General features: G+C 38.2%; 1 protein-coding gene across 2 annotated transcripts in view; it reads left to right on the top strand.

Annotated features, from left to right (window-relative positions):
* The window catches only part of LOC115213017 (C-type mannose receptor 2-like), a 261,506-nt gene that overhangs the window by 68,224 nt on the left and 167,634 nt on the right, over positions 1–25,648 (top strand). For both annotated transcript variants that reach the window (XM_029781915.2, XM_029781914.2), the window contains exon 2: positions 21,332–21,492. In XM_029781915.2, the coding sequence (XP_029637775.1) occupies positions 21,332–21,492 (161 nt within the window). The remainder of the gene's footprint in view (positions 1–21,331; positions 21,493–25,648) is intronic.

Here is a 25,648-nt window from a genome sequence, read left to right as displayed (position 1 = left end):
CAAGTGGTATAAGAAAAGAAAGACAAAATCTTGAATGGTTAAATGATGTTCGTAATTGTATTCAGCCCATATAAATCCCCCAGAGTTATCTTTTAAACTCAATAAATATGTTTTCTAAGCCAGTTTCATATTTTGTAATTCAATAAACACTGCGGGACGTTGATATTTTCTTTTCAGCGTTAACAGTATGATTTCTTTTTGTACTTTGATTTAAGCTCAGAATTATAAATTCTATTCACATTTTATGCCAGGCGGTATATAGCTAAGTTACAAGGCGTTGAGCTGGCAGAATCGTTAGCACGCCGGGCGAAATGCTTAGCGGTGTTTCGTCTGCCGCTACGTTCTGAGGTCGACTTCGCCTTTCTTTCTTTCGGGGTCGATTAAATAAGTACCAGTTACGCACTGGGGTCGATACAATCGACTTAATCCGTTTGTCTGTCCTTGTTTGTCCTCTCTGTGTTTAGCCCCTTGTGGGTAGTAAAGAAATAGGCATATAGCTAAGTTACATCCCTTTCTGAGTCCACATCAGGCTGTTTTTGGCTGCTAGTTATTCTCTCGGTGTCGATAGAGTATTTGTAATATATTGTGGTCGATTCGTTCATATATTGAGCTCCCTCAAATGTGTCCATTTGCATCCGTAAAAGAAATCAACATTTCTGGGGGTTCCTTTTTATTTAGCCTCTGGCCAACCCTACTCGAACAGACCCGTGATGAAAATCTTTCCATCCCACTACTTTATTACTGTTTAGTTGGGAAAGAAATAACAGCCTTTCTTTTTCCTTAAGGACTGCAGGTCTGGTAACAGAAATGGAGTAAGTTATTCTCAAACCAGAAACCTAAACTGAACGCTTGTAACCGAGTGAACTCCGCTAAAAGCAACAGCGATGTTAAATAGCGAAGGATTAGGTCTAACAGGTAGGTCGTATGTTTTAGGAGTTTTATATTCTTTGGTTGCACTCATTAGCTTAGCAGTGAACGAACGAAGGAGCCTAATTCGGTGTAGTCGTTTTTTCTGATAGGAAATGTATTTCAACTTCCCACAAATTACACACTATCTATTTCTTTATTAGCCACAAGGGACTAAACACAGAGGAGACAAACAAGGAGAGACAAACGGATTAAGTCGATTACATCCACCCCAGTGCGTAACTGGTACTTAATTTATCGACCCCGAAAGGATGGAAGGCAAAGTCGACCTCGGCGGAATTTGAACTCAGAACGTAACGGCAGACGAAATAGGGTTACGCATTTCGCCCGGCGTGCTAACGTTTCTGCCAGCTCGCCGTCCGGAAATAGATCGTGACCGGACAATTTGCCGTAAACAAATTTGCTGTAGGACAATTGATCATAGGACTATTCGTCGTAAGAAAATTCGCCGAACGGATGTTTCACTACCAGGACATTTTGCCGTAAAGCTTTAGAAACTTGAATTTGCGTCGTTAATTAAATAAGGAAGATAAAGGAATTAATTAAATAAGGTTGATACAGGAACAGTATTTACAGCAGTCATTTTCAGTAATTGCTGAGATGATAATTTTTAAACAGAAAGGTTGTTTAAATTTGAAACTGCATCGTTAATTGCTGGAATGAGAATTTAAAAGCAGAAAGGTCGTTTAACCTTTATTTAAAAATAACAAGCTTATCTTGAAAATTCAAAAGCGAATATCTTGTTTTGAGAGGTTACTGCGACCGTTTACATTCTTTATATTATTTTTCTTAAAGAGATGAAACTTAAACCCTTACGATGCCGTACACTATTAAAAAGCAGCAGAGGTTGTGATAAGCTCGTAGACGACTCTAATTTTATTTATAGGCAAGAAGGAAAATATGGAGCAAGGTCTAATGGAAGTGTGTTGATACAAACTGTAACGCAAAAGTTCATACAAAACTGATCAGTGAAATGATTTCTATTTGTAAAATTGTAAGTGAGCAAACACATCCATCGAATTCTAACCAACCAAAAATGCATGAAGCAATAGCAAATATGAAAGATGCACTTAAATCGCAGTTAGCTTCAAGACCTTTGATTAGTGCCGCATGTGGGGAATTGGAGGATGAAGGATGCTCTCTTATGCCATCAACTTCAAGTTCATCAAGAAACATTAGAAGATGGAGACAAAAGGAAGAGAAGGTCCCTCCTATGCCTTGATTAAGAATCGGCGATGTAATTTCCGAAGAATTCGTGTGTCTACAGAATAGAGAAAACGTTTTATTCTATGATAATGGGGTGGAAGAATATTGATTTTTGGTACAACTGCAGGGTACACGATCAAGAAATATATATGACTTGGACATGCGATGGAACATTTAACGTTTGTCCTGAAATTTATTATCAGTTATATAATCTACAGGTCAACATAGGACAAACATGCATCCCACGAATTTACGGTCTCCTCCCAAATAAGACTCTTGACACATACAATAGGTTTTTTTCAAAAGGTAAAAGATTTGTTCGAGTCCCTAAGACCTGAAGATCTAATGATTGATTTTGAACAAGCTAGTTTTTAAAGTTTTTCTGACAATTTTCTATCTGCTAAGGTAACAGTCTGTTTTTTTTTTTTTTTTTCATTTCTGTAAAAATGTTTACAGAAAGGTGACAAATATTGGGCTTAAGGTGTGATATCAAACTGATTGTGATTTTAACACAAAAGTAAAGTGCCTTATGGCACTTGCATTCATCCCGTCTCCAGACACCATCGATGCTTTAATAGAGCTTGTGGATGGCGATGGCTTGCCACAAGAACTTGTGGCATATTTTGAAACGCATCATATTGGTGGAAAGTGAGACAGGGGAGCTCGTAGACGTAGAGTTCTTCCTACTTTTCCTATCGGTCTTTGGAATATGTATGAAAGAACCCTAAATCAGCTGGCTAACACCAACAATGGATTAGAAGGTTTCAAGAATGCGCTGCAAGCATCTATTACAAATACTCATCCAAATTTAGATAAACTTCTCAATGTCTTGAGAAATGAAGAATCTCTTTCTACAAAGAAGATAAGCGATGCAGCAAGAGGAGAAACCGCAACCAAGAAAAAATACAAAAATGTTTATAAGCGCAAACTAAGCATTGTCAGAGGTTACGATCAAAATCAAAAACATTATTTGCGTGCAATTGTAGTGAAATGACATGATTTTTAACTTAAATTTTTTTAGCTTAACTTTTTAAATAAAGTGAATGGCCTTCATTATTTTTAAATAAAGTGTATGACCGTTATTTTTTATTTTATTTTTTATCCCCCTCTTCTTATGCTTTACTATAAAATGTCCTTGCGGCGAAATATCGTACGGTGAATTGTCTTTTGGCGAAATGCCTTACGGCCAATTGACCTAGACCCATCCTAGATACACTATCCTCAAACAAAACGAAACCGGATATTCATGGCTAAGACGCCTCGATTATAAGTGAAGATCGATTTAGAACTAAACAGATAAATCGACCTAGCGTTGATATTGCTGTTGATGTTGTAGTCTAGCTCGAGGTCAGTTCTAACTGACCAAACATAAGATCAAAAGTAATCCGGACGCGGCCATTCTGACATTTCCTTAGACACATATTATGTTTGACTAAACTGTATCCAATATGTCTTTCAGTTTTTCAAGATGATACGCTGTTATTTGTTAGAGATTTAGCTGCTATTTCAAGCTTGTGCAGTGACCACACAGAGTTACTTCGCTGGTTCATGTGGTGCTCTCCTCGTGTTGTGAGTCTTGGTCGTCTTACAGTTCTTTATAGTTTCTTTATAGTTCCACGTCGTTATTATTAAGCTTTATGTTGTTTTTACTGAGCATGGTGTCATGCGACATAGATATCGGTTAGTTATGCTGTCTCTTGCATCCACCCTAATAAAAACAGTGTCAGCTAATATCTGCTTCGTCCTCGTGACTTTCAAAAAAATCTACTGACTCACAATGCAACCAATGAACATCGTAAGGTCACATAATACGATACAAGACAAAAAGGCTTGGCTACAATTACTATTTCCTGTCCCTCCAACGTGGAGGATTGTTAGTACAAAAACCATAGCATGGACTGAGTCTAATGAACTTACTTGCTCAAGGGCACAAACTAAGGCACATAAAACAGGTTCATTTCTTACACAACTCATAGATACCCATTTCTTTACTACCCACAAGGGGCTAAACACAGAGGGGACAAACAAGGACAGACAAACGGATTAGGTCGATTACATCGACCCCAGTGCGTAACTGGTACTTATATAATCGACCCCGAAAGGATGAAAGGCAAAGTCGACCTCAGCGGAATTTAAACTCAGAACGTAGCGGCAGACAAAATACCTATTTCTTTACTACCCACAAGGGGCTAAACACAGAGGGGACAAACAAGGACAGACAAACGGATTAAGTCGATTACATGGACTCCAGTGCGTAACTGGTACTTATATAATCGACCCCGAAAGGATGAAAGGCAAAGTTGACCTCGGCGGAATTTGAACTCAGAACGTAACAGCAGACGAAATACTGCTAAGCATTTCGCCCGGCATGCTAACGTTTCTGCCAGCTCGCCGCCTTAGTACAACTCATAGATACCGCCGGACCAATGACTAGGACTAGGTAATCGTATGACATGCTAGATATAGTAGTTAAGGGTTCACACTCTATATGTTTTAAAGAAGGAAGGACACGTAAGATCAGTTGTTCCTAACATTTTCAGCATCAAGGATCCCCTCGACTTAATTCATTTTTTCTCAGACTCCGGGATTTTGATCTGTCTAGATTTTGAATTCAGCTTGCAAACCTCGGGCACCCTCTTTGAGAACCTTCGTAAGTTGGGGGACCTAAATTAGGAACACCCTTTACATTATATAATAACGAAGTAGGCGGCGAGCTGGCAGAAACGTTAGCGCGCCGGGCGAAATGCTTAGAGTTATTTCGTCTGTCGTTATGTTCTGAGTTCAAATTCTGCCGAGGTCGACTTTGCCTTTCATCCTTTCGGGATCGATAAATAAAGTACCAGTCACGCACTGGGGTCGATGTAATCGACTTAATCTGTTTGTCCCCTGTATGTTTATCCCCTTGTGGGCAATAAAGAAATATATATAATAACGAACTCTTAATATAATCAGCTGGAAAGCAAAAAGGTGAAATGGGCATGGATGGAGATATTTTATTGTAGGTTTGCTGGTTCAGGCCTAACCTAGGGTTAGACTATAACTGCAACTTTGCGACTACGATATTTTTGCTTATTCTCCCGACATTATACTAAAAGAACTCTCCCTTCCTTATCCTTCCTCTTTCTCTCTCTCCACTGGCACCAATCCTACTTTTTTCATTAACTGGCATTTAATTTCCATATGGCATTAATTTATTGGCAACACATGAAATGATATCACTTGCAAGACTTTCTAATTGCTCTCAACAGGTGTCATCTGGAACATTAAAATCTACCAGAATTGCCTAGACTATTAATCTACTGGTAAATGTAAACCTACCAGAAGCTGTAATTTTGTAGACATTTTATGTGTAGATTTTTTTTTTCTCTCGTTGACAATTGCCTCATTAATCTATATTTAATTTCTATAACTATTCAAATAAATCACACAAGCTGGTTTCATTATTTGTTGCTGTATTTTAACCCCAGGTCAGATATATTTTACTTGATCTGTAGTCAAAGGGTTTATGTACAAGATCACCACATCATTAAGCGAGAGTATTCTGCGTAGCCACGAAACGACTAATACTTGTTAAGTGGAATTTGGCAGACAGAATAACGAAATATACATGCGCACATAATACATACATACATACATACATACATACAGACAGACAGACAGACAGATAGATAGATAGATAGATTGATAGTCACATATATGAATGACACGCTTCTGTACAATTTTGTTCACCCCATTCCTTCACCAGGAACTCTGGGATACAGTAGAAGACTTCACATAAATTGGGACTAAACCAGAAACTAAACCACGTGTTTGCGAAGTGAGCTCCTTAACCACACAGCCATGTCTGGATATAAGATCATACGAATATTAAGACCCTAATTTTCAATAAGAAAGTATTCATTAGTATATATTGCGAACTAAAAAAGGATTTATTAGAAAGTAACTATTTTAGCATCACGTCTGAATTTATTTTTATCGTTTATTCCCTAAAAAGGGATCAATTTTTGTTATAACTTAGTAAAACTGCTTTCTTTTAAAATAAACCTTCACAATTATATCAAAATATGTAATTTTAATTAACTTTATAGTCTAATATATATTAGCAACAGAGGAAATATTGATATTGAGGAAGTATTAATATCCCCACTTAAAGGTGGATGTTCTCTTAGAACAGACTGTACTCTGGTAGATACCAGGTCAAGGTGAGGCTGACATTAAAACACGAATCGACCTCGCTCGCCAAGCCTTCAACCAACTCAATGCACGACTCTGGTCAAGGTCTGAGATCCGATGCACCACCAAAGTACGGATCTACCAAGCACTAGTGCGAACGATTCTCCTTTACGACAGCGGGTCATGGCCAATGAGGGTGGAAGATATTAAGCGACTAGAATACTTCGATCACCTCTGTCTACGACGTATCCTTCGTGTCCGATGGCATCACTTTGTCTCCAGCAATTCGGTGCGACACCAGTGCAGAATCACCTCCCTCCGACAAGTCATCCTAACAAGACGTCTGCGTTGGCTGGGTCATGCCCTTCGTCGTCAACCAGGAGAATTCATCTACGAAGCAATTTCTCCAGCTCCCCTTCAGGGTTGGCAAAAGCGATGTGGTGGACAACGAAAAACCTGGCTGATGACGGTCAAGGCTGATTTGGAACCTAACCTAGGCCCCCATATCTACAGCGTTCGCCGCTGGAATAGGGAATGGTTGGAGATCGCGCGGTTGTTAGCCTCAAATCGCCAGGTCTGGTCGGCGTTTGTGAGAGATGCAGCATTGAGGATGAATGAAGCCAGCTCAACCCACCCCGAGTGAATGCTGTCTCAAGACAAGACAAGACAAGACAAAATTTGAAACCTTGTGACTTGTTTTCCTTTTTAGATGTCTATTTTCTGTTGATTATTTTGTTTTACCTGGTTTTTTACTTGGAGTGGTCGTTGTTTCGGATCCAGGATACAGACTATCATCTGAGACCCAGAAGATAAGATCGTGGTTCTAGATGTGAGTAGCAGCAAGAGAGCTACCTTCAGACAAGTAGCTATGTACACCTCAACAGGGGTGGGACAATCAGAATCGTTAAAAACTTTTCATCGATTAGGGATTGATAAAACAGTCAAGTAGTCCAGAGGTCAATATAATTGACTAACACACTTCTACTAAAGAACTGCTGGCTTTGTGAAACATTATTATTGTCCCGGCTTTCTACATTCTGAACCCATATATCACGGTAGTCAACTTTACTTTTTCATCCTTTCGGGGTCAATAAAGTCGATGGTATCGACGAATCCCTTTCCCCAAGAAAAAAAAATTGCTACCCTATTACCTAAATCAGAAACCATTATTCCTGTAATAGTAGTTGTTGCTGTTCTTATTGACGCCGTTGTACTTGCGCCGCTGCTAAGCAAAGATTCCAGCTCTTGGTTTGCTTATACTGCATTTCTAGCAAATTTTGTAAATTCTTTCGAAACATTTCTAATTATAGTTTGGTTCTGTGAAAAAAAAACGGTCTATTTTTCAGCTAAGAGGCAATTGCGAGTGAGAGATGTAAAGTTTTTTACAAACGCTCAAATAAGTTTGGTTTTGAAAATATATTTAGAAATTTTATTTAAATTTTTGGATTAAACCCACACTCAATTAGTAAAATATCTAGCCACAGAATTACCGAAATTTTCACCCTTTTTCTTGAAGACTTTTCAAATTCATTACAGCCCGACAGTACTTACTCGACAAAGCCAAAACTGCCCCAGGGTTTCTTCACACATAACGTTTGTAGATACTATTTAACAATGGACGAATAACATAAATTGATTTCATTTAGTCAGGTGGGTAGGTAGTACCTATGACCCTTTAACAGAGCATCCGAAAGATGATGTCTTCAAACGGAAGAATTGGCCCTAATCTTTGAAGCAGATTCCACTAAAGACACTCAAGAACTAGGTGGCGGGATTAGACAGGGCAACGGATTCAGCTTGTCACCCAAGAACGCCATGGTGAGACTTGAATACAAAACGCCTAAAGCCAGAATAAATGTTGCAAAGCATCATTTCCAACCTTCTTATAGTTCTGCTAAATTATCTCCTTGAACTGGTACTTTTTTATTGACTTTGAAAGGATTCTTTTTTCGAATTTTCGAAGCTTAATGGCTATGTGACGGTTTTCTATTTTTTACTGTTTTTTCTTCATTTTTATTGAACTATATAAGGGTCATTTAGCTGTAGCGGTTTGATGGTAGGGTGGAGACAATGAAGTGCTGTACATATAGTCTACTTTTTTTCAAATGTAAAGGTAGAGGGGCCTTGTAGTCTCATCTGACCAAATAACTTTAAATCATCCTGTTTTCGTTCTTTGGAAGTCGAGTGTCTTCCATGAGTCTATAGTGCTTCTGAGCTAGGTGGGGCCATTCCCATGTCAATTGGCGGAGAATCATTGAGAGCTGAAGTCTGATTTCTTCCTGAGATGTTGTCACAAGCTGCATATGGCCATGGAAGCTTCTTTATTGTAGTCGTTGGGGTGGGAGGTTGTCGTTCATAGAGGAGGCGACGACTATCACTAGTAGCCTTTGTCGTTTCGACTCAACTGACCATTGCCAGTTTCGTATTAGTAGAGGCCAAAAGAGGTTGATGTTCCTTCGTTCAACCCTTCCTCATATTTGTTAAAAGGAGGTGCCGTATGTGTAGTTCGCCCCACGATCCTCCGCATGGTACAACGTTGCCGATTAGAGAGAGATTTATAGACCCCCCCAAAAATCAAAAGCAAAGTTAACCCAGTAAGATTTGAACTTTGAACGTCGGGACAAATACTACAAAGTCTTCTATCTTGGTCTTCAGCGATGATGGCGATTTGCAGCCTACTTGGAAGGTTACCAATAAGTTGCATTCGCTCTCTTTCCTCCTCTCTACCCCTCCCTCTCTCCCTCTCTGTCTCTCTTCTCTCTGCCTGTCTGTCCCTGTCCGCCTGTCTGTTTCTGTCTGTCTGTCTCTGGTTGAATTTGGTAGTTCTTACTCTGGTAGTCCATACTTGTGTGTGCTCGCTTGTGTGGATGCGTAAAAGACTAACGTAAATACTAGTATCTGCGCCAAGCCTAGAATTTCAGAATAATAAGGAAGTTAAATGTTATTATTATTGCAAGACATATGCTATGTTTCAGAACTCAAATATTATTTTAGTCCATATGGGAAAACAAGAAATAAATGAAAAGCAGAAAAACCCCTGCTAAAAGTTTAATAGCGTCAAAGATTAATTTAAATTATTATTATTATTATTATTGCCATGTTTATTTACTCAATAGTGCGAATAAATAGTCAATTGCTTGATCTTTCAGTGATCAATGTATCCATTCACAGGTTTTTTTCTTTTTGCGTGGCGGTGATGACGAAGATGTCAGTCGACCATAAGACATGGTTGGCATTTATTTCCCTGAATTATGAAAGCCGACCTTAGTGGGATTTGAACTCAGGACGTAAAGGTTCATAATGACCTAAATATTCTGCTAGTAATGTATTAATGAATCTGTCAATCCACAGAAATTAGATTAAACAGTGAGATTACTTTTATCAAAGATTGTGGATTAGCGGAATCGTTAGCGCTTCGGAGAAGACACTTCAGCTAGTATTTGTTCGGGACCATTAGGGTTTGATTTCAAAATCCACTGAAGTCAACTTTTCTTTGTATTCTTCAGGGATTGATAAAAACAAAGAAAAAACTACCGGTCAAGCACTGGGAAGGATTTTATAGACACCGTTGCCAGACTGGGCTACGATGAGCGGATTACGTTGCTTTCCGGGATTGTTCACTAGTATTTTTTTTCCATTTGAGTAATTTGTTACTTTTGAGGCTCCTTAAAAATAATATTAGAATCTATAACCTGCTACTTCATATTTACCTGAAAATTTATATTAAAAATATTTTTTAACCAGCCAGCAGAATCTATTGACAAATTAAATTAAATTTACTATGTCATATTAAATACTTTGGTTCTTATCGTAAATGAACATAAGATTGGAAAAACAAATAACAGTGATGCTATAATTACTATGGGATTAATTCACCTTATGCAGTAATTAACCAAAGCGCTTCATAAAACTAATGCGTTGATTAAAAAGTGCCATTAATGCGACATTCACGAACTGATACTTCATATTGGAATTTATTATATCAGGGCTCATCGGTTACCAATTACACGATACAACAGCTGCTATGGTGTTACCAATTACATTACAAGTTCTGAATAAATTGTTCAAATAATCATTACCTGTGGGTACTGATATTTCTAAATATTTTCTTCATAATTTCAAAGTAAAACTTCAAAATTATTTAAAATTTATTTTAAATTCAAATTATTATTATTATTATTATTATTGAGTGAGAGAGCAGTGCATGCCATCAAAGTGACACTGGGGTAAAATATACGAAGACCAGTCTTATACACGGGATTGTCAAAGCTTGAGCGCTTTTGATCGGAAATGATTTCAGGTAAAAATAATCCTCAAATATGATTTTGTTCAAAATGAATTGATGACATAATTATAAACTTTCAAAAATTAAAAAAATAAATAGTTAGAACTAATTGTGATGGCCCAATTATAATTAATTAATCTTCAGAGACAAGGAAACCTTAAAAATGATCTTCCATCCGCGAATCTAATCTTTTCTCGTGAGACCCAAACGCACACACACACACGCTCTCTTCTCCTAGTCTCTCTTTCCCTCTCTCTCTTTCTCCCCATCCCTCCCTCTCCCCCCACCTCTCTCACCCATTCTGAAGTTAGTTGAGCCTGAAAGATGTAGTAGCACACACAATTATATACATCAGTGTGGAGGCGTAATGGCCCAGTGGCCCAGTGGTTAGGGCAGCGGACTCGCGGTCATAGGATCGCGGTTTCGATTCCCAGACCGGGCGTTGTGAGTGTTTATTGAGCGAAAACACCTAAAAGCTCCACGAGGCTCCGGCAGGGGATGGTGGTGATCCCTGCTGTACTCTTTCACCACAACTTTCTCTCACTCTTACTTCCTGTTTCTGTTGTACCTGTATTTCAAAGGGCCGGCCTTGTCACTCTCTGTGTCACGCTGAATATCCCCGAGAACTACGTTAAGGGTGCACATGTCTGTGGAGTGCTCAGTCACTTACACGTTAGTTTCACGAGCAGGCTGTTCCGTTGATTCGGATCAACCGGAACCCTCATCGTCGTAACCGACGGAGTGCTTCCATCCATATATACATCAGTGTTTAAATAAACTGTCAACTGATTTCACATTTTCCAATGTGTTGCTAGAAATGGCAGCTAAACACCTTTGAATCTCACCTACCATTTTGAAAAGAAGACAAAAGAAAAAGATACATTTGACAATGTAGTTCTAGATATGAAAAGATCACTGCAATGCCTTTTTACTCAGCTGACCTGGGATTAAATAACAACCACCAATACCATCATCGTGATCCAACGAAAAAGCCTCTTTCTGGTCGCTAGGTCTGTTAGAAATAGCAGCAAAATCTCCGTCACATATCTCTTTACGTACTGAAAAAGAAAAGGAAGGACACTTTGGAGAATGTAATTATAATTATTCAAAAAGACGAGATGGCCGCATCTAAGAATGATTTATGCGTAATTTGGCTGTTATTTCTAGCGACCATTGATTGATTGTTTCTCTAGTTGACGCATTTTGCTCATTTCTTTGACTGTGTTGGAAGGGAAATCGAAGAAACGGTTTCCTGTAATACAATAATGCTTTTATCTTTTATGGTGTTGTGTGATCATCTCTTTTGAGTAAAACTGCATCGAAATGTCACACAAAAATCTAGGGATGAGTAGGAGAACCGCTGAGTTACACCCTCACATCAAGCAGAAATCCTGAGTTTATCTACATTTTCTTCTGTTTAGCTTCTGGGAATTGCAGATAAATCACTATTCTAAGGAGTCGACCGATATTTACAGAATGTAGGGCAGTGAAGCTAACGAAAACGATAGCGATGCAGTTTTATATATTTGGTTTCTGTCCTTCAGTTTTTAGGCTTAAATCTCACCAGAATTGAATTTCCTTTATCTAAGTGGTTCTCAACCATTGTTTATACGTGAGTCTCTTTGATTCCTATTTTACTCTACCGGATCCCTATAGTCAATCAATATTTTGAGAAACCTCATTGTATTTTTATAATTAAATATTATTAGGAACTGCATACGAAGATATTAAAATATTTTGTGTGTTGTAGACGTATGACTAATTTATTGCAGTAAATTAACTTTTGCTTTGTATTTGTACAAGTTGACTCCAAGTCTCACCCAGAGACCTCAAGAGACAACAGGTTAGAAGTTCATGTTGGTGTTTTGCTTAGGGTGCCATATATTTGGTTTTGCACATAGTATTGTTCTTGAGAATGTTTAAGAAAACATAAGAAAACAAAATCTTATATGGACCTCGGTTGAGAACCACAGATTTATGTCCTTCAGAGACGACAGGATCGCCAACATTTAACCAATTATACACTTATTCTTCAAATCATGACCAGAGGAGTGCCTGAGTAGGGGAAGAAGAAGACCAACTTGCTCTGAGGAACAGAGGCCATTATAGTTGTTATAGAAAAAGTAGAGAGAGGAGATAACACATGTGTGAGACAAAAGGTTGGAGCGTGTCTGCGAATGGTTTTATTCCAATCAGTTGAGTGGCTTCTCTCAGGACACTGTCTGGGATATCTGCGTGCGCAGAATCAGTACCATCCCAGATGTGGGAGGGATACAGCTTTTGTGCAACATTAAAAACATTTAATCCCCCCATCCTCACGCACCGGCACCACCACCTCCATCGCCGCTAATTCTTTACTGCCTACATCATTACTCTTGTCAACATCTTCAACATTACCGCTATCATCAACACCATCTGTCAACTCCACCATTGACAATACCAGTGTAATCATCATCATCATCATCATCATCATCATCATCAAATCATCATCATCATCATTGTCGTCGTCGTCATCGGTGTCATTTTTCACTGTTATTTCATAACCACACTAACACGATTACCGCGTCGACACCGCTGCCACTTTAACACCGTTCCCATAATCACCATCAATATCACCAGCACTATCCACGAACACCTTCAACTCCATCACCATCACCACCAGTACCACCAACATCACTACCACCACCACCACCACCACCATCATCACCATTATCATCGAGATAATACCGCCACCGCAACTATACCTACCTGTTTGCTTCTATTTATATATCTGTTGTTGTTGTTGTTATTATTGTCGTTCTGCAAAGCTTTAGAATTTCCAATTGAAACTAATGGCATGTACTACCCAGGCGGTAAGGTAAGATTGCCAGCACTATCAGCTCTTTTTCAACGTCTTGTGGATCTTCTGGAAAACACTTCCATCCAGTCAAAGGATATTCTGAACAATAACAGAAATACAACCTTGCATTTCAAATGACATCGTTTGGTGCATCTAAGGAGATTGTTGAACATGGATTTACACCGACGTTGAAAGTTGAAGGGCAAGTCTATCACCTCATTATTTCCCTGTAACCCTGAAATGAACAACCACAGTTCCTCCAAATTTACTTTATCAGTGATGTAGGTCAACAAACCCGAAGGAGGTTTCAAAACTTCAGACGATGGGTTGTGGTAGACGCAGCGCGGACCGCCACAAAGAAGAGTATATCCACTAACAGTTTTGCGGTGCGCTCAAAAATAACATATGCCCCCCACCCCCCATTTTCCATGACGGGTTAGGGCCTGGCATACTCCAAACGGACACATAACATGTCGCTTAGTCGCATTAGCCTATTACTTATTCTCCTACTGTTTTGTCGCCAATGCTGCACTTTCTCGTATCACCTGCCATTTTAATCCGATTGAAATGAACTTTTTTCTATTCTGTAATTTGTGTTTGTGTTGCGATGAGCCTATTTAAAAACCTGATCTTCGATATAAACTTAAAAGAAAGTTTTCTCAGAAATCCTGTCCTTTACCTGTTGTTTTTAGCATGTCCAAGGTGACATTTGCGCCCTCCCTTATTTTTTTCCTAAATTTCTTCCGATTCCTGTGTTTTCGATTCAGGAGATTAGGATTTCGCCCCCAAAACACGTTCTCAATATTTTAATTTTCTCCCTCCCCACCCCAATTTCTTCATTTTTACTTTTTTTTTCACGGAAAAAACCCAGAGAGTACAAATCTTTAAGAATTTTCTTTTTCTTTTTTTCTTCAACAAACACTAAAAATTCCATCCCAAACATCCACCATTCATCTCACCACTTTCAAAAAGCTACAAACTCCCAATGTTTCAGTTTTAGCTTTTTGGGAAGAGGGGAAGTTTCTTCAGAAATAATGTCGTTTACCTGTTGCTTCTAGCATGTTGGATTTTCTGGTGGTGGTCTGGTATTTTTTTACGTCTGCTATTTCAGTACAGTTTCACGCATGCATGAAACATAAGACGAAAGTGAAACATTGGGAGGTTTTAGCTTTTTGGAAGCGAGTAGGAGATGGTTGGGCCATGTGGGGCGAGGAGCATCGAGCGTTTCTTTAAGAAAAATTAAACTTAAAAAATATATATATATATATTTCCCAGATTCGTAATCTCTGTGTTTTTCTACGTGGATAAAAACAATCGAAAAAGTTAAGAAATTGCGGTGGGGACGCGGGGAACTTAAAATTTTGAAAACGTGATTTCTGGGCAAAATCGTATTGACCCCCTTTTATACGATGAAACAATACATAGTTTGTGATCCTTCTTAGGAACAAAAAGCACTTTCATGAGCCCATGCAAATTGTACCCCCCCCTTCACTTTTAAACAAACAATAACTTCCATTACACCAGTGATCCAGTTCACTATATATTAGCTGTGCGTATTCTGCACATAAGAAAGGAACAAATAATACAATGTGGATGTTGATCATAACATCTGGGCAACACCGGGATGCATTGCTAGTATATATATATATGTGTGTGTATGTATGTATGTACGTATATATATATATATATATATATCTATATATATATATATATATATATATATACATACATACACAATAGACTCGAATGTATGGATATGCACATAATATATATATATATATATATATATATATATATACACACACTCACACATACACAGAGTGAGAAAGAGAGGGAGAGTATGTGAGTGTGTGAGATACATTTTTACATTTACATATTCATACATACATACATACATGCATACATACATACACGCACAAACGTGTGGCTGTATGTAGAGTGCATAGTTACAGACAAGTGGTCGTTAGTTCTGCGTATGAAGTATGACACCTGAAGAAGTTTATCGATCATCGTAAATCTAACGTAACCTAATCAACGAGTTAATAAGAATCCACATCAAAACCGATTTACTAAGCAATGATGCATCCTAGCAGAAACTTCGAGCGGAATATTACCTGAGATGTATCGTGGTATCATTGACGTCATCGTCTCAACGGACTACAATACCATGGTGATCACCAAGGAACAGCTACTGCCTAATATGATATCAGTGACATCACTGATATTGGTACTAGACGACAGCGGTAACAATGATGACGGCAACGGCGGTGACGACGGCGGTGACGACGACGGTGGCGACATATACCAACACCACTTCTTTCGTGGCCACCCCTCCCTACAAAATACTCTTACCACGTTTTCTACTACTACTACTACTACTACTACTACTACTACTACTACTACTACTACTACTAATAATAATAATAATAATAATAATAATAATAATAATAATAATAATAATATTGCTGCTGCTGCTACCATCACATCTAACAAACATTTTCCCCCTTACCACCACGAGCAGCACAAACACCAATGGAGGCGCAATGGCTCAATGGTTAAGGCAGCGGACTCGCGGTTTCGATTCCCAGAACGGGCGTTGTGTGTGTTTATTGAGCGAAAACACCTAAAGCTCCACGAGGCTCCGGCAGGGGATGGTGGCGACCCCTGTTGTACTTTTTCGCCCCCAACTTTCTCTCACTCTTTCTTCCTGTTTCTTGTCCTCCCCGACTTCCTACGCAACCGCTGAGCCTGGATGCGCATTCATCCATCCATCGATGCTCTCGGTGTCGGGGGTTGACCTGCTTTCTCTTCTGCGGGTCTTACGAATAGCAAAGGACCACGTTTCGGACTTCACCCATCTTGCGAGCTCTGGGACAAAGCAACAGTACAAACACCAACTTTGTAATATAGCTAGGTAGTGAAGCGAAGGAGCGATCAACCCCAAGCAACGTATTTATGGGGCCGCACTTTTGAGTCTTCTGCATAAACCTATATAGGCTTTTTGCATCGGGCAGAGCACATTGTAGCTACGCCACCCCACCAATCTTTCCGCGACCATCACTACTATTATCAACATCACCTCTAACACCATTTACTAACACATCTTACAATATATCCATATCTCAAACTAACGCCACAACTTTCGCCAATATCACCACTTCTAACAAACAATATCGCCTCTACCAACCCCGCAACATTACACAGTACCATGGCACCACCACCTTTCCCTCTACCATCACTCCCATCATCATAATGTTCATCTATATTGACTTCAAATTTTGGCACAAGATCAACAACTCTGCACTTGCACGTTAATTTCACGAGCAGGCTGTTCCGTTGATTGGATCAACTGGAACCCTCGTCGTCGTAAACGACGGAGTGCCACTAATATATATATATATATGCATATATATATATATTATATATATATATATATATATATATAATATATATATATATATATATATATATATATATATATATATATATACATACATACATATCTATATATATACCAGTTTTATTAGTTTTATTCGGTTCTGTGCGACTTCAAGTTTCGCAGGCTCCTAATGGGAACCCGTCTCTATTAAAGCCCGAAAGGGAAGGGCTCCTGTTAGGGGTCTGCGAAACTTGAAGTCGCACGAAACCCAATAAAACTGTTTTAAATAATACATGTAACTCCCACCAGATTTGTTGAGTGCCCTTTTCTTTCGTCTGCCCACTCGCTCGTACACGCACACACACACACACACACACACACACACACACACACACAACACACACACACACACACTCTCACACACACACACATATATAAGGACGCATGGCCTACTGGTTAAGGTGTTGCACTCACGATCACAAGGGCGTGGTTTCTATTCCTAGACCTGGTGTTGCGTTGTGTTCTTGAGGAAAAGCACTTCATCTCTCGTTGCTTTGCGATTTCTTCGACACATGACGCGTGGTAGACCGTGCCCTTGTTCAGACAACGTCGATTTGATGGAAAGAGTGAGCTAATGTACAGCACATATATTTGATCACTATAAACAAACCATTTGTGCAGCTCGTTCGGCAAAAGATGAACACTCATATGTCGTCCTCGACGGGAGAGTCCTTCATATGTATGTTTTCAGGAAATTTTCCGTCAATTAGAGCAACTGTGGCAAAGAATTCTCATCTTGGCTCCTAGTAAACTTAGTTGTAGTTGTGCTTAATTCCAAATCCGACCGAACCAGATCAGACGATGATGAAAGACAGTCTAGCCATGACCATCTCGTTACTTTGTATATCAACAACTTCATTATCCAATATTTGAGATGGACAAGATTGTTGTAAGATGGTAGGGTGTTATATGAGGGAGGTTATCTGTTATTTCCTGCAGTTCAAACAATTACGTAGAAGCTTTCCTTTTGAATACTAAGACTATCTCTTTTAACTAAAGGCATGTCAGCTTCGAATAATTCTTGAATCTTGTGATTATCATTCTTTATCAAGCAGAGAGGTTTTAATTAACATTTTGTAATTATGATGCATTCTCTAGAGTCGGAGATAATTTTAATAACATTAAGATGGTCAACGCCTGGAAAGCAGAAGTCTGGATGGTGAAATAATTTCTGAAAGAGAACAGTAGAAGTTGAACAGAGATACAGGCACAAACAAGACGCTTAAACACCAATCTGAATGAAGTTGAATCATCGAAGCTTAATTTCCCGATTGGGTAGAAGAAGATTAAATAAAATTATGATATTTCTTCCTCAAAATATTTTCCTATGTTCCAATTTTACAAATTGTAACAATAAAAGCGGCGAGGTGGCAGAATCGTTATCGTGCCGAGCAAAATGCTTAGCGGCATTTCGTCCGTCTTTACGTTTTAAGTTCAAATTCTGCCGAGTTCGACTTTGCCTTTCATCCTTGCAGGGTCGATAAAATGAGTAAAAGTTGTGCACTGGGGTCAATGTAATTGACTAACCCTTCCCGCAGAATTTGAGGCCTTGTGCCTATAGTAGAAAGGAATATTATTGCAGCAATAGATAAATGAATGAATAAATAAATAAATTGAAAAAATAAAAAGAATTATTCATGAGTAGTACCTAAATGTAATGTGCGTCTGAGGAGTGAGTGACGAATCTAAAGAAATTCAAGAACAGCTAAGCCATCCTCCAATTACAACAAAATAAAAGAGATTATAAATCGAAGTACGAAATTCCTGTTTACACACAAAGATTTTCTGGAAACTATATCGAAGAAAATTATTCGTTGTTTTTGCCGAGTACCAAATTAGAACTGATTGAAGACAAAACGGTTTTATGACCAGAAATTCTTTGATCGTAGTTGTCTGTGATCAAAGTTATTTCCATCTGTACTTTTTATGCAGATAGAGCATATCTAGGACGTTTCTAGAACCACTTCTGGTTGCTTTTTTTTCTTTTTTTGAGAAGTAGCGCTTCTCATGGAATTTTCATGGAAGAATACAAAATGGGGTTTCCTGTTGCCTTCGTTCGACTGTTCATTTCAGTAGACACCATCATGTTATCTGTGACTATTTCTAAAAAATGGGAGAAGATAAAATAAAAACGATTTGATCTCTGTACTTAAAAAGAGTTTTATTCTTAGGCCAAAAAATAGTGAAAATTAAAGATGATTTTACTAGGATTTGAACGCAAAGTGCAAAAGCTGAAATAGATACCGCAAAGTACATTAATAACGCTCCAATAACACTACGAATTCGTCGCCTTGCAACGGGGATAACACTAACCAATATATATTTCGCTTTTTAAACAGAAGGGTTTAGTTTGAGGGAGATTTGACATCTGTTTCTCGACGGTCGAACAGTCACGTAAAACCCCAAACTCTTATCCTGCATAAAATTCTCAGACGCTTTACCGTTCCTAACAATCTATTGCTCTTTGTTATAGAAATATTATCCATTTCCATTATTTTAAGAAAGTTGCTAACTTAAATATATTCCGTGTTACCCAAATTGTGACACCGGATTTAATTACTCTCCCCAACCACCAAAAGAATGTTTTTCTGTTGCTGTTTTGTTGATATAAAATTTAAAATAAATATATACACTAAGAAACAAAACAAGGCTATTGTAATTTTTCTTCTTATTGATAACATATATTTTTAAAATTTTCTGTTTTTTACAATGTATTTATTGTTACTACTTTTTAACTGTTGCAATACAGTTAAGAGATGGTGGAAACATAACCGGTTCAACAAACTGTACCAAAATGCAACTTTGCAAAACAGTAGCTTTTTTATGCGGTTGTTATTGCTGCTGACTTAATCCAGCAGCATTAAATGCTTTTCTGCAAATCGGTTCGAGGCCTAAAGCTTTTAAACATGTTTTAGTGAGAGCATTGACCCGCGTACAGCTATGACACTTTTGCAGGGTCTTCAAGATTCGGGGATCATTACTACAGGGTTGCTGTGATTTAAAGTCATGCATTAGGGCGTAGAGTTTATTCAAACCGGAGACCTGGTCTAAATACTCGGAAAAGAGAGAATTCCGCTAAAAGTATCCAGTAGCTAAAGGCGGCAAGCTGGTAGAAACGTTAGCACGCTGGGCGAAATGCGTAGCCAATTTCGTCTGCCTTTACGTTCTGAGTTCAAATTCCGCCGAGGTCGACTTTGCCTTTCATCCTTTCGGGGTCGATAAATTAAGTACTAGTTGCGCACTGGGGTCGATGTAATCGACTTAATTCGTTTGTCTGTCTTTGTTTGTCCCCTCTATGTTTAGCCCCTTGTGGGTAGTAAAGAAATAGGTATCCAGTGGCTAGATGATATTTAATCGGGCGACGGATAAAGTCGCCCAAGAATTGATATTACCCCTCCGGATTGGATTCTATGCAATTAACATTAACACGATTTAAATCACAAGCTGGGGGAGAACTCGAGGTTATGCCAAAAGAAATGTGTTAAAATGCAGTACTGTGAGAACGAACCCGAGATGCGAAACGAACTTTTCATTTCCACGACAAAATGAAGATTTTTTTGACTTCTCTTTTCATGACAAAACTATATCACTTTGAAGATAAACATTTTCTTTTCAAGTCTTTTAGTGATCCACACTGTTGCTAAGCTTACATTTATGAGTGTGTGTGCGTGTGTGTATGCATGTGTGTGTTTGCATGTGTGTGTGTGTGTGTATTTTGTGCGAATTTGTGAATGCGTGCGCATGGGAGTGCATTTGAATGCAAATGTGCGTGTGATATGCATGTGTGCATGGCGCACAGGTACAACAGAAGAGCATGTCAGCGCGTAGAAGTGCGTGTATGTGTGAGCGTATGTACGCATGCACGCGCGTTTTGTGCGTATACATGCGGGTGTGCGTGTACATATGTGTGCGTTTCCATGCGCGTGTGTGTGTGTGTGTATGTGTGTATGTATGACGCCCAAACCGTTTCCGTGTGCGACTCTGTATTAGTAACATGTACCATACTTTCGATAATTGCTTTAGGTGCCTCTGTAGCTCTGATCAAGCATAGACAGCTTCCTAGCCTTGATCCAGTGGCACAACCACAATGTGAAAGAGAAGAGAGAGAGAGAGAGAGAGAGAGAGAGAGAGAGAGAGAGAGAGAGAGAGAGAGAGAGAGAGAGAAGAGAGAGAGAGAGAGAGAGAGAGAGAAGAGAGAGAGAGAGAGAGGGGGAGAAAGCAAAAAAGCTGTATCAGTATCCAGCTGGTACGCATTAAAGCTGAGTAAACTGTAGAAACGTTAAATGAAGAATCTTGTTCAATGACGCAACTTGATGCACGACTTAAGAACTGAACCCACAGAATTACGATCATGAACTAAGCCACGTGCTTTTGCAAATATTTCAATAACTCTAAGGTTTAACTTGAATTTTTTACCGCGTTTTCTTGTTTTTTCAACTGACCTGCTTCAATATCTTTTCAGATGCTCATGGACATTTTTGCCCCAAGGACTGGATCTATAGACAAGATAGCAACTCCTGTTATTTGATTACTACTATGGTACGCCGTCCATGGCTGGAAGCACAGCTGGCATGTGAAGCAAACGAAGGATATTTACTAAAGATTGACGATGAAGATGAACGAGTAAGTAACATATTTGCATATTTGCATGAACACAAGTTTCGTGACGACGACGATGAGGTGGCAGAGTTGTTAGTGCGTCGAATAAAAAGGATACTTTGCAATAATACAAAATACAAAAATTCGTGAAACGCCACGACGTATAAAAAAAAATCAATGGCTCCTTATTGGTTAAATTTATTTTTATAAATCATTCTACCGTATTTATTTTGAGATGCTCTGTGCTTCTTTCCATTATTTTAAATATAACAAAGAATTTAGTAAAATAACTTAGTTATCATTAAGCTAGTATTAGGAATATAAATTGTGATTAAAGTTTGGTGGAAGATTTTAATTCAAAACTTATGAGAACAAAACATTTGTACTACAGAACCAGAGCCGGTTTCAGCCGGGTTGGTAACGAAAGGGTTAGGTTCGTAAAATTTTTATAAATTTCTCTAAAAAAGTTATAACTATTTTCGTATTTGGCATGGAATATTCCAATCTGTGAGGAAAATTTCAATAAATTCTGACAAAAGATCAAACTAAAAAAAAGCAAACAAAAAAAGACTTTTCTACGTTCTGGTTTAAATATCATGGGGATGAACTTTGCCTTTTATCTTCCGAAACCAATCACACGTGACTTCTCAGGACACTAGAGATCGGAATGAGACGACTGAGCGCAGTTGTTTGGACGCGTTATGGCGCGGCTGATTGGACATTCAGCCTGTTTTAGTAACAGTACTGTTTGGCACTGAAGGCAAACACGCGCGCGCTCTCACATACACATCCACGTAGCGGAGGAATATATGCATACGGACAGAGTCTGAGAGACAGAGAGAGGAGGAAAAAAAGGGAGAGAAGGAGAAAGAGAGAGAGAGAGAGGAAAGGGGAGAGAGGCATTGCAATTTATTAATTGTATATGATTAACATAAGCACTTTTATGCTCCTAATTTGCATAACGAGGAGAGAGAGAAGGAGAGAGTGAGATGGAACAGAAACATCAAAACGAGATAAACATTACATTAGGCGTCAAATAAGTCGGGGTCGAATCAGCGACGCCAGGTAGGTGGGGGCCAAACCGGCAACGATGAAATACCTCATACACTTACAGATATATCAACAGGTTGACTCAAAAAAAGGGATATCAGATATATATTCTTTTCCAAAGTATACTAAGGGCTTTAAATCCTTTCTACTATAGGTACAAGACCTGAGATTTTGGGAGAGGGGGCCAGTCGATTAGATCGACGCCATACGCAACTGGTACTTCATTTATCGACTCCGAAAAGATGAAAGGCAAAGTCGACTTCGGTGGAATTTGAACTCAGAACAGAGCGACGGGCGAAATACCTATTTCTTTATTACCCACAAGGGGCTAAACACAGAGGGGACAAACAAGGACAGACATAGGTATTAAGTCGATTACATCGACACCAGTGCGTAACTGGTACTTCATTTATCGACCTCGAAAGGATGAAAGGCAAAGTCGACCTCGGCGGAATTTGAACTCAGAACGTAGCGACGGGCGAAATACCGCGAAGCATTTCGTCCAGCGCGGTAACGATTCTGCCAGCTCGCCGCCTTTAGGGTTTCAAATGAAGTAGGTTAGTCGCAGCTGGAAACTGAAACCAATTCGTGTTTCATGAATACGAAAACCCAAGGAAGAAACAAAGTGTTATGATGACGATGAAGCTGAATACAATGAATGGCGATGCTAGTGTTGTGTTGCTAGTGGTGATACGATCACATATTTATATAGAAACTTCAATAAATAAGGAATTTGCTTTTTCCTTTTTTATCTACAGGAAAAGCGTAATGAAATGTTTAACATTTAAAAAATAAAAATAGAGAATATTTTAGTAAACAACATATATTATAGAACCTTTTTCTCTCTAAATACATGCATATTTCCACACACGCACGCACATACACACACTTGTGATATATATATATATATACTATATTATATATATTATAGTATATACATTACAGTATATTACATATATTATATTATTTATATATTGTATATAATATATATTATATCTGTATTAGATTTATTATATATCATATATATATAGACACTCACACACATACATAAGTGTATATGTGTACATGCGCGCGCGCTTGTGTGTGTGTGCGTGTGTGTGTGTGTGTGTGTGTGTGTGTGTGTGTGTGTGCAGCATGCAGACATTGATTTTCAAAACAAAAGCACAACTGAATTAGATTTCAAATTTTCAAGCCAAAACACAAACCAAAAGAGAGAGAGAGGGGAAGAAGAGAGAGAGAGAGAGAAGATGGTGAGAGGGAGAGAGAGAAAGAAGAGAATGTGTGGGAGACACGAGGAAGAGGAAAAGTAGAGAGGAAGAACCAGGGAGAATATTTCACTTAGATATTTAAAAGAAAAAATATAGGATTCTAGAGTTACATGTCGCAATATATTAAAGCCTTGCTTTTTCTGTTTTTAATTATTAATGTTGCTTTTTTCTCATCACACTTTTTGTCAGTTATAAAATCGTGTGCGTGAGCATGTGCACATATACATCCATACATATAGAGAACCACATACACACACACACACACACATACTAATAAGTATGTATCTATGTATATATATATATATACGCACACATACATTCATACATACATAATCTAATTTATTTTGGTAGAAACCGTGTTGATTTTCAGATATGGGTTTGCAGAAGAACGTAACTTTATATATTTATAATTTATATATATATATAATATATATATATATATAATATATATATATATAATATATATATATATATATACATACATATATATATATACATACATATATATATATATATATATATATATATATATATATATATATAATATATATATATATATATATATATATATATATATATATATATATATATATATATATATATATATATATTATATATATATATATATATATATGTATGTATGTATATATGTTCTATTGAAACTGGAAACGATAGTTTTCGAGACAAATAGACTCACCGAATTTTGAATAATACAAGTGTTTTTACTTGTTTTATTTTAAATATATTGCTTTGTTTTGCTTTAGCATAGTTATATATATGATGCCAGAGGCAAATATTTAGACTTACATATAAATCTCTCTCTCTCTCTCTCTTTCTTTCTTTCTCTGAGATGTGTGTCCGTGTGTCTGTATGCGAATGTGCGTAGGTTTGTGCATTTTTCTGTTCAAATGTGTCGTATATATATATATACATATATTTGTGTATGTGTGTGTGCGCGTGCATGTGTGTGCATGTGCGTGTGTGTGTGTATGATAATGGAGTTCACATAAATATATCTATATATGAAACCGAAATTTTGGTTTCAAATTTTGGCACACGACCACCAATTTTTTTTGGGTGGGGGGATCAATTACCTCGACCCCAGTACTCAACTGATGCTTATTTTATTGGCCCCAAAAGAATAAATGGCAAAGTCAACCTCGGCGGCATTTCAATTCTGATGTTCAAGACAAACTAAAAAAAGCTAACCATTTCGCCCGACGTGCTAACGATTCTTATTTCTTTATTGCCGACAAGGGGCTAAACACAGAGGGGACAAACAAGGACAGACAAATGGATTAAGTCGATTACATCGACTTCAGTGCGTAACTGGTACTTAATTTATCGATTCCGAAGGATGAAAGGCAAAGTCGACCTTGGTGGAATTTAAACTCAGAACGTAACGTCAGACGAAATACGACTACGCATTTCGCCCGGCGTGCTAACGTTTCTGCCAGCTCGCAACCACTATGAAGTAATGAATTAAAGTAACGCATCCTGCTTCTTATACCAACCACCTTGCTGAATTAATGAAACAGAGTAGCTTCTAAATGATACCACATCACTAATAATTTCTCAGGAAGAACAAAGTAGACTGACTGAGCGTGCGAGTGTGTGTATGTAAGAAAGAGAGAGAGAGAGAGAGAGAGAGAGGAGAGAGAAAGGAAGAAGAGAGAGAGAAGGGCTGGTAGACAGAGAGACAGAGTAAGAGAAAGAGAAAAAAAGAGAATTGTTTTTTCTTTTTTGTCGTATCACCGATTAACACTATTTCCGTCTTCAGCGAGTATGTATATGACCCCTCGACCTGTTGGAAATAGTAATAAAATCCATCATAATTCATATACTACAGTCTTTGATGAAGA

This window comes from Octopus sinensis, linkage group LG6 (genome assembly GCF_006345805.1).
Source record: "Octopus sinensis linkage group LG6, ASM634580v1, whole genome shotgun sequence".
NCBI classification, from domain to species: Eukaryota; Metazoa; Mollusca; class Cephalopoda; order Octopoda; family Octopodidae; genus Octopus; species Octopus sinensis.
This window is presented reverse-complemented; position numbering and strand designations above follow the sequence as displayed.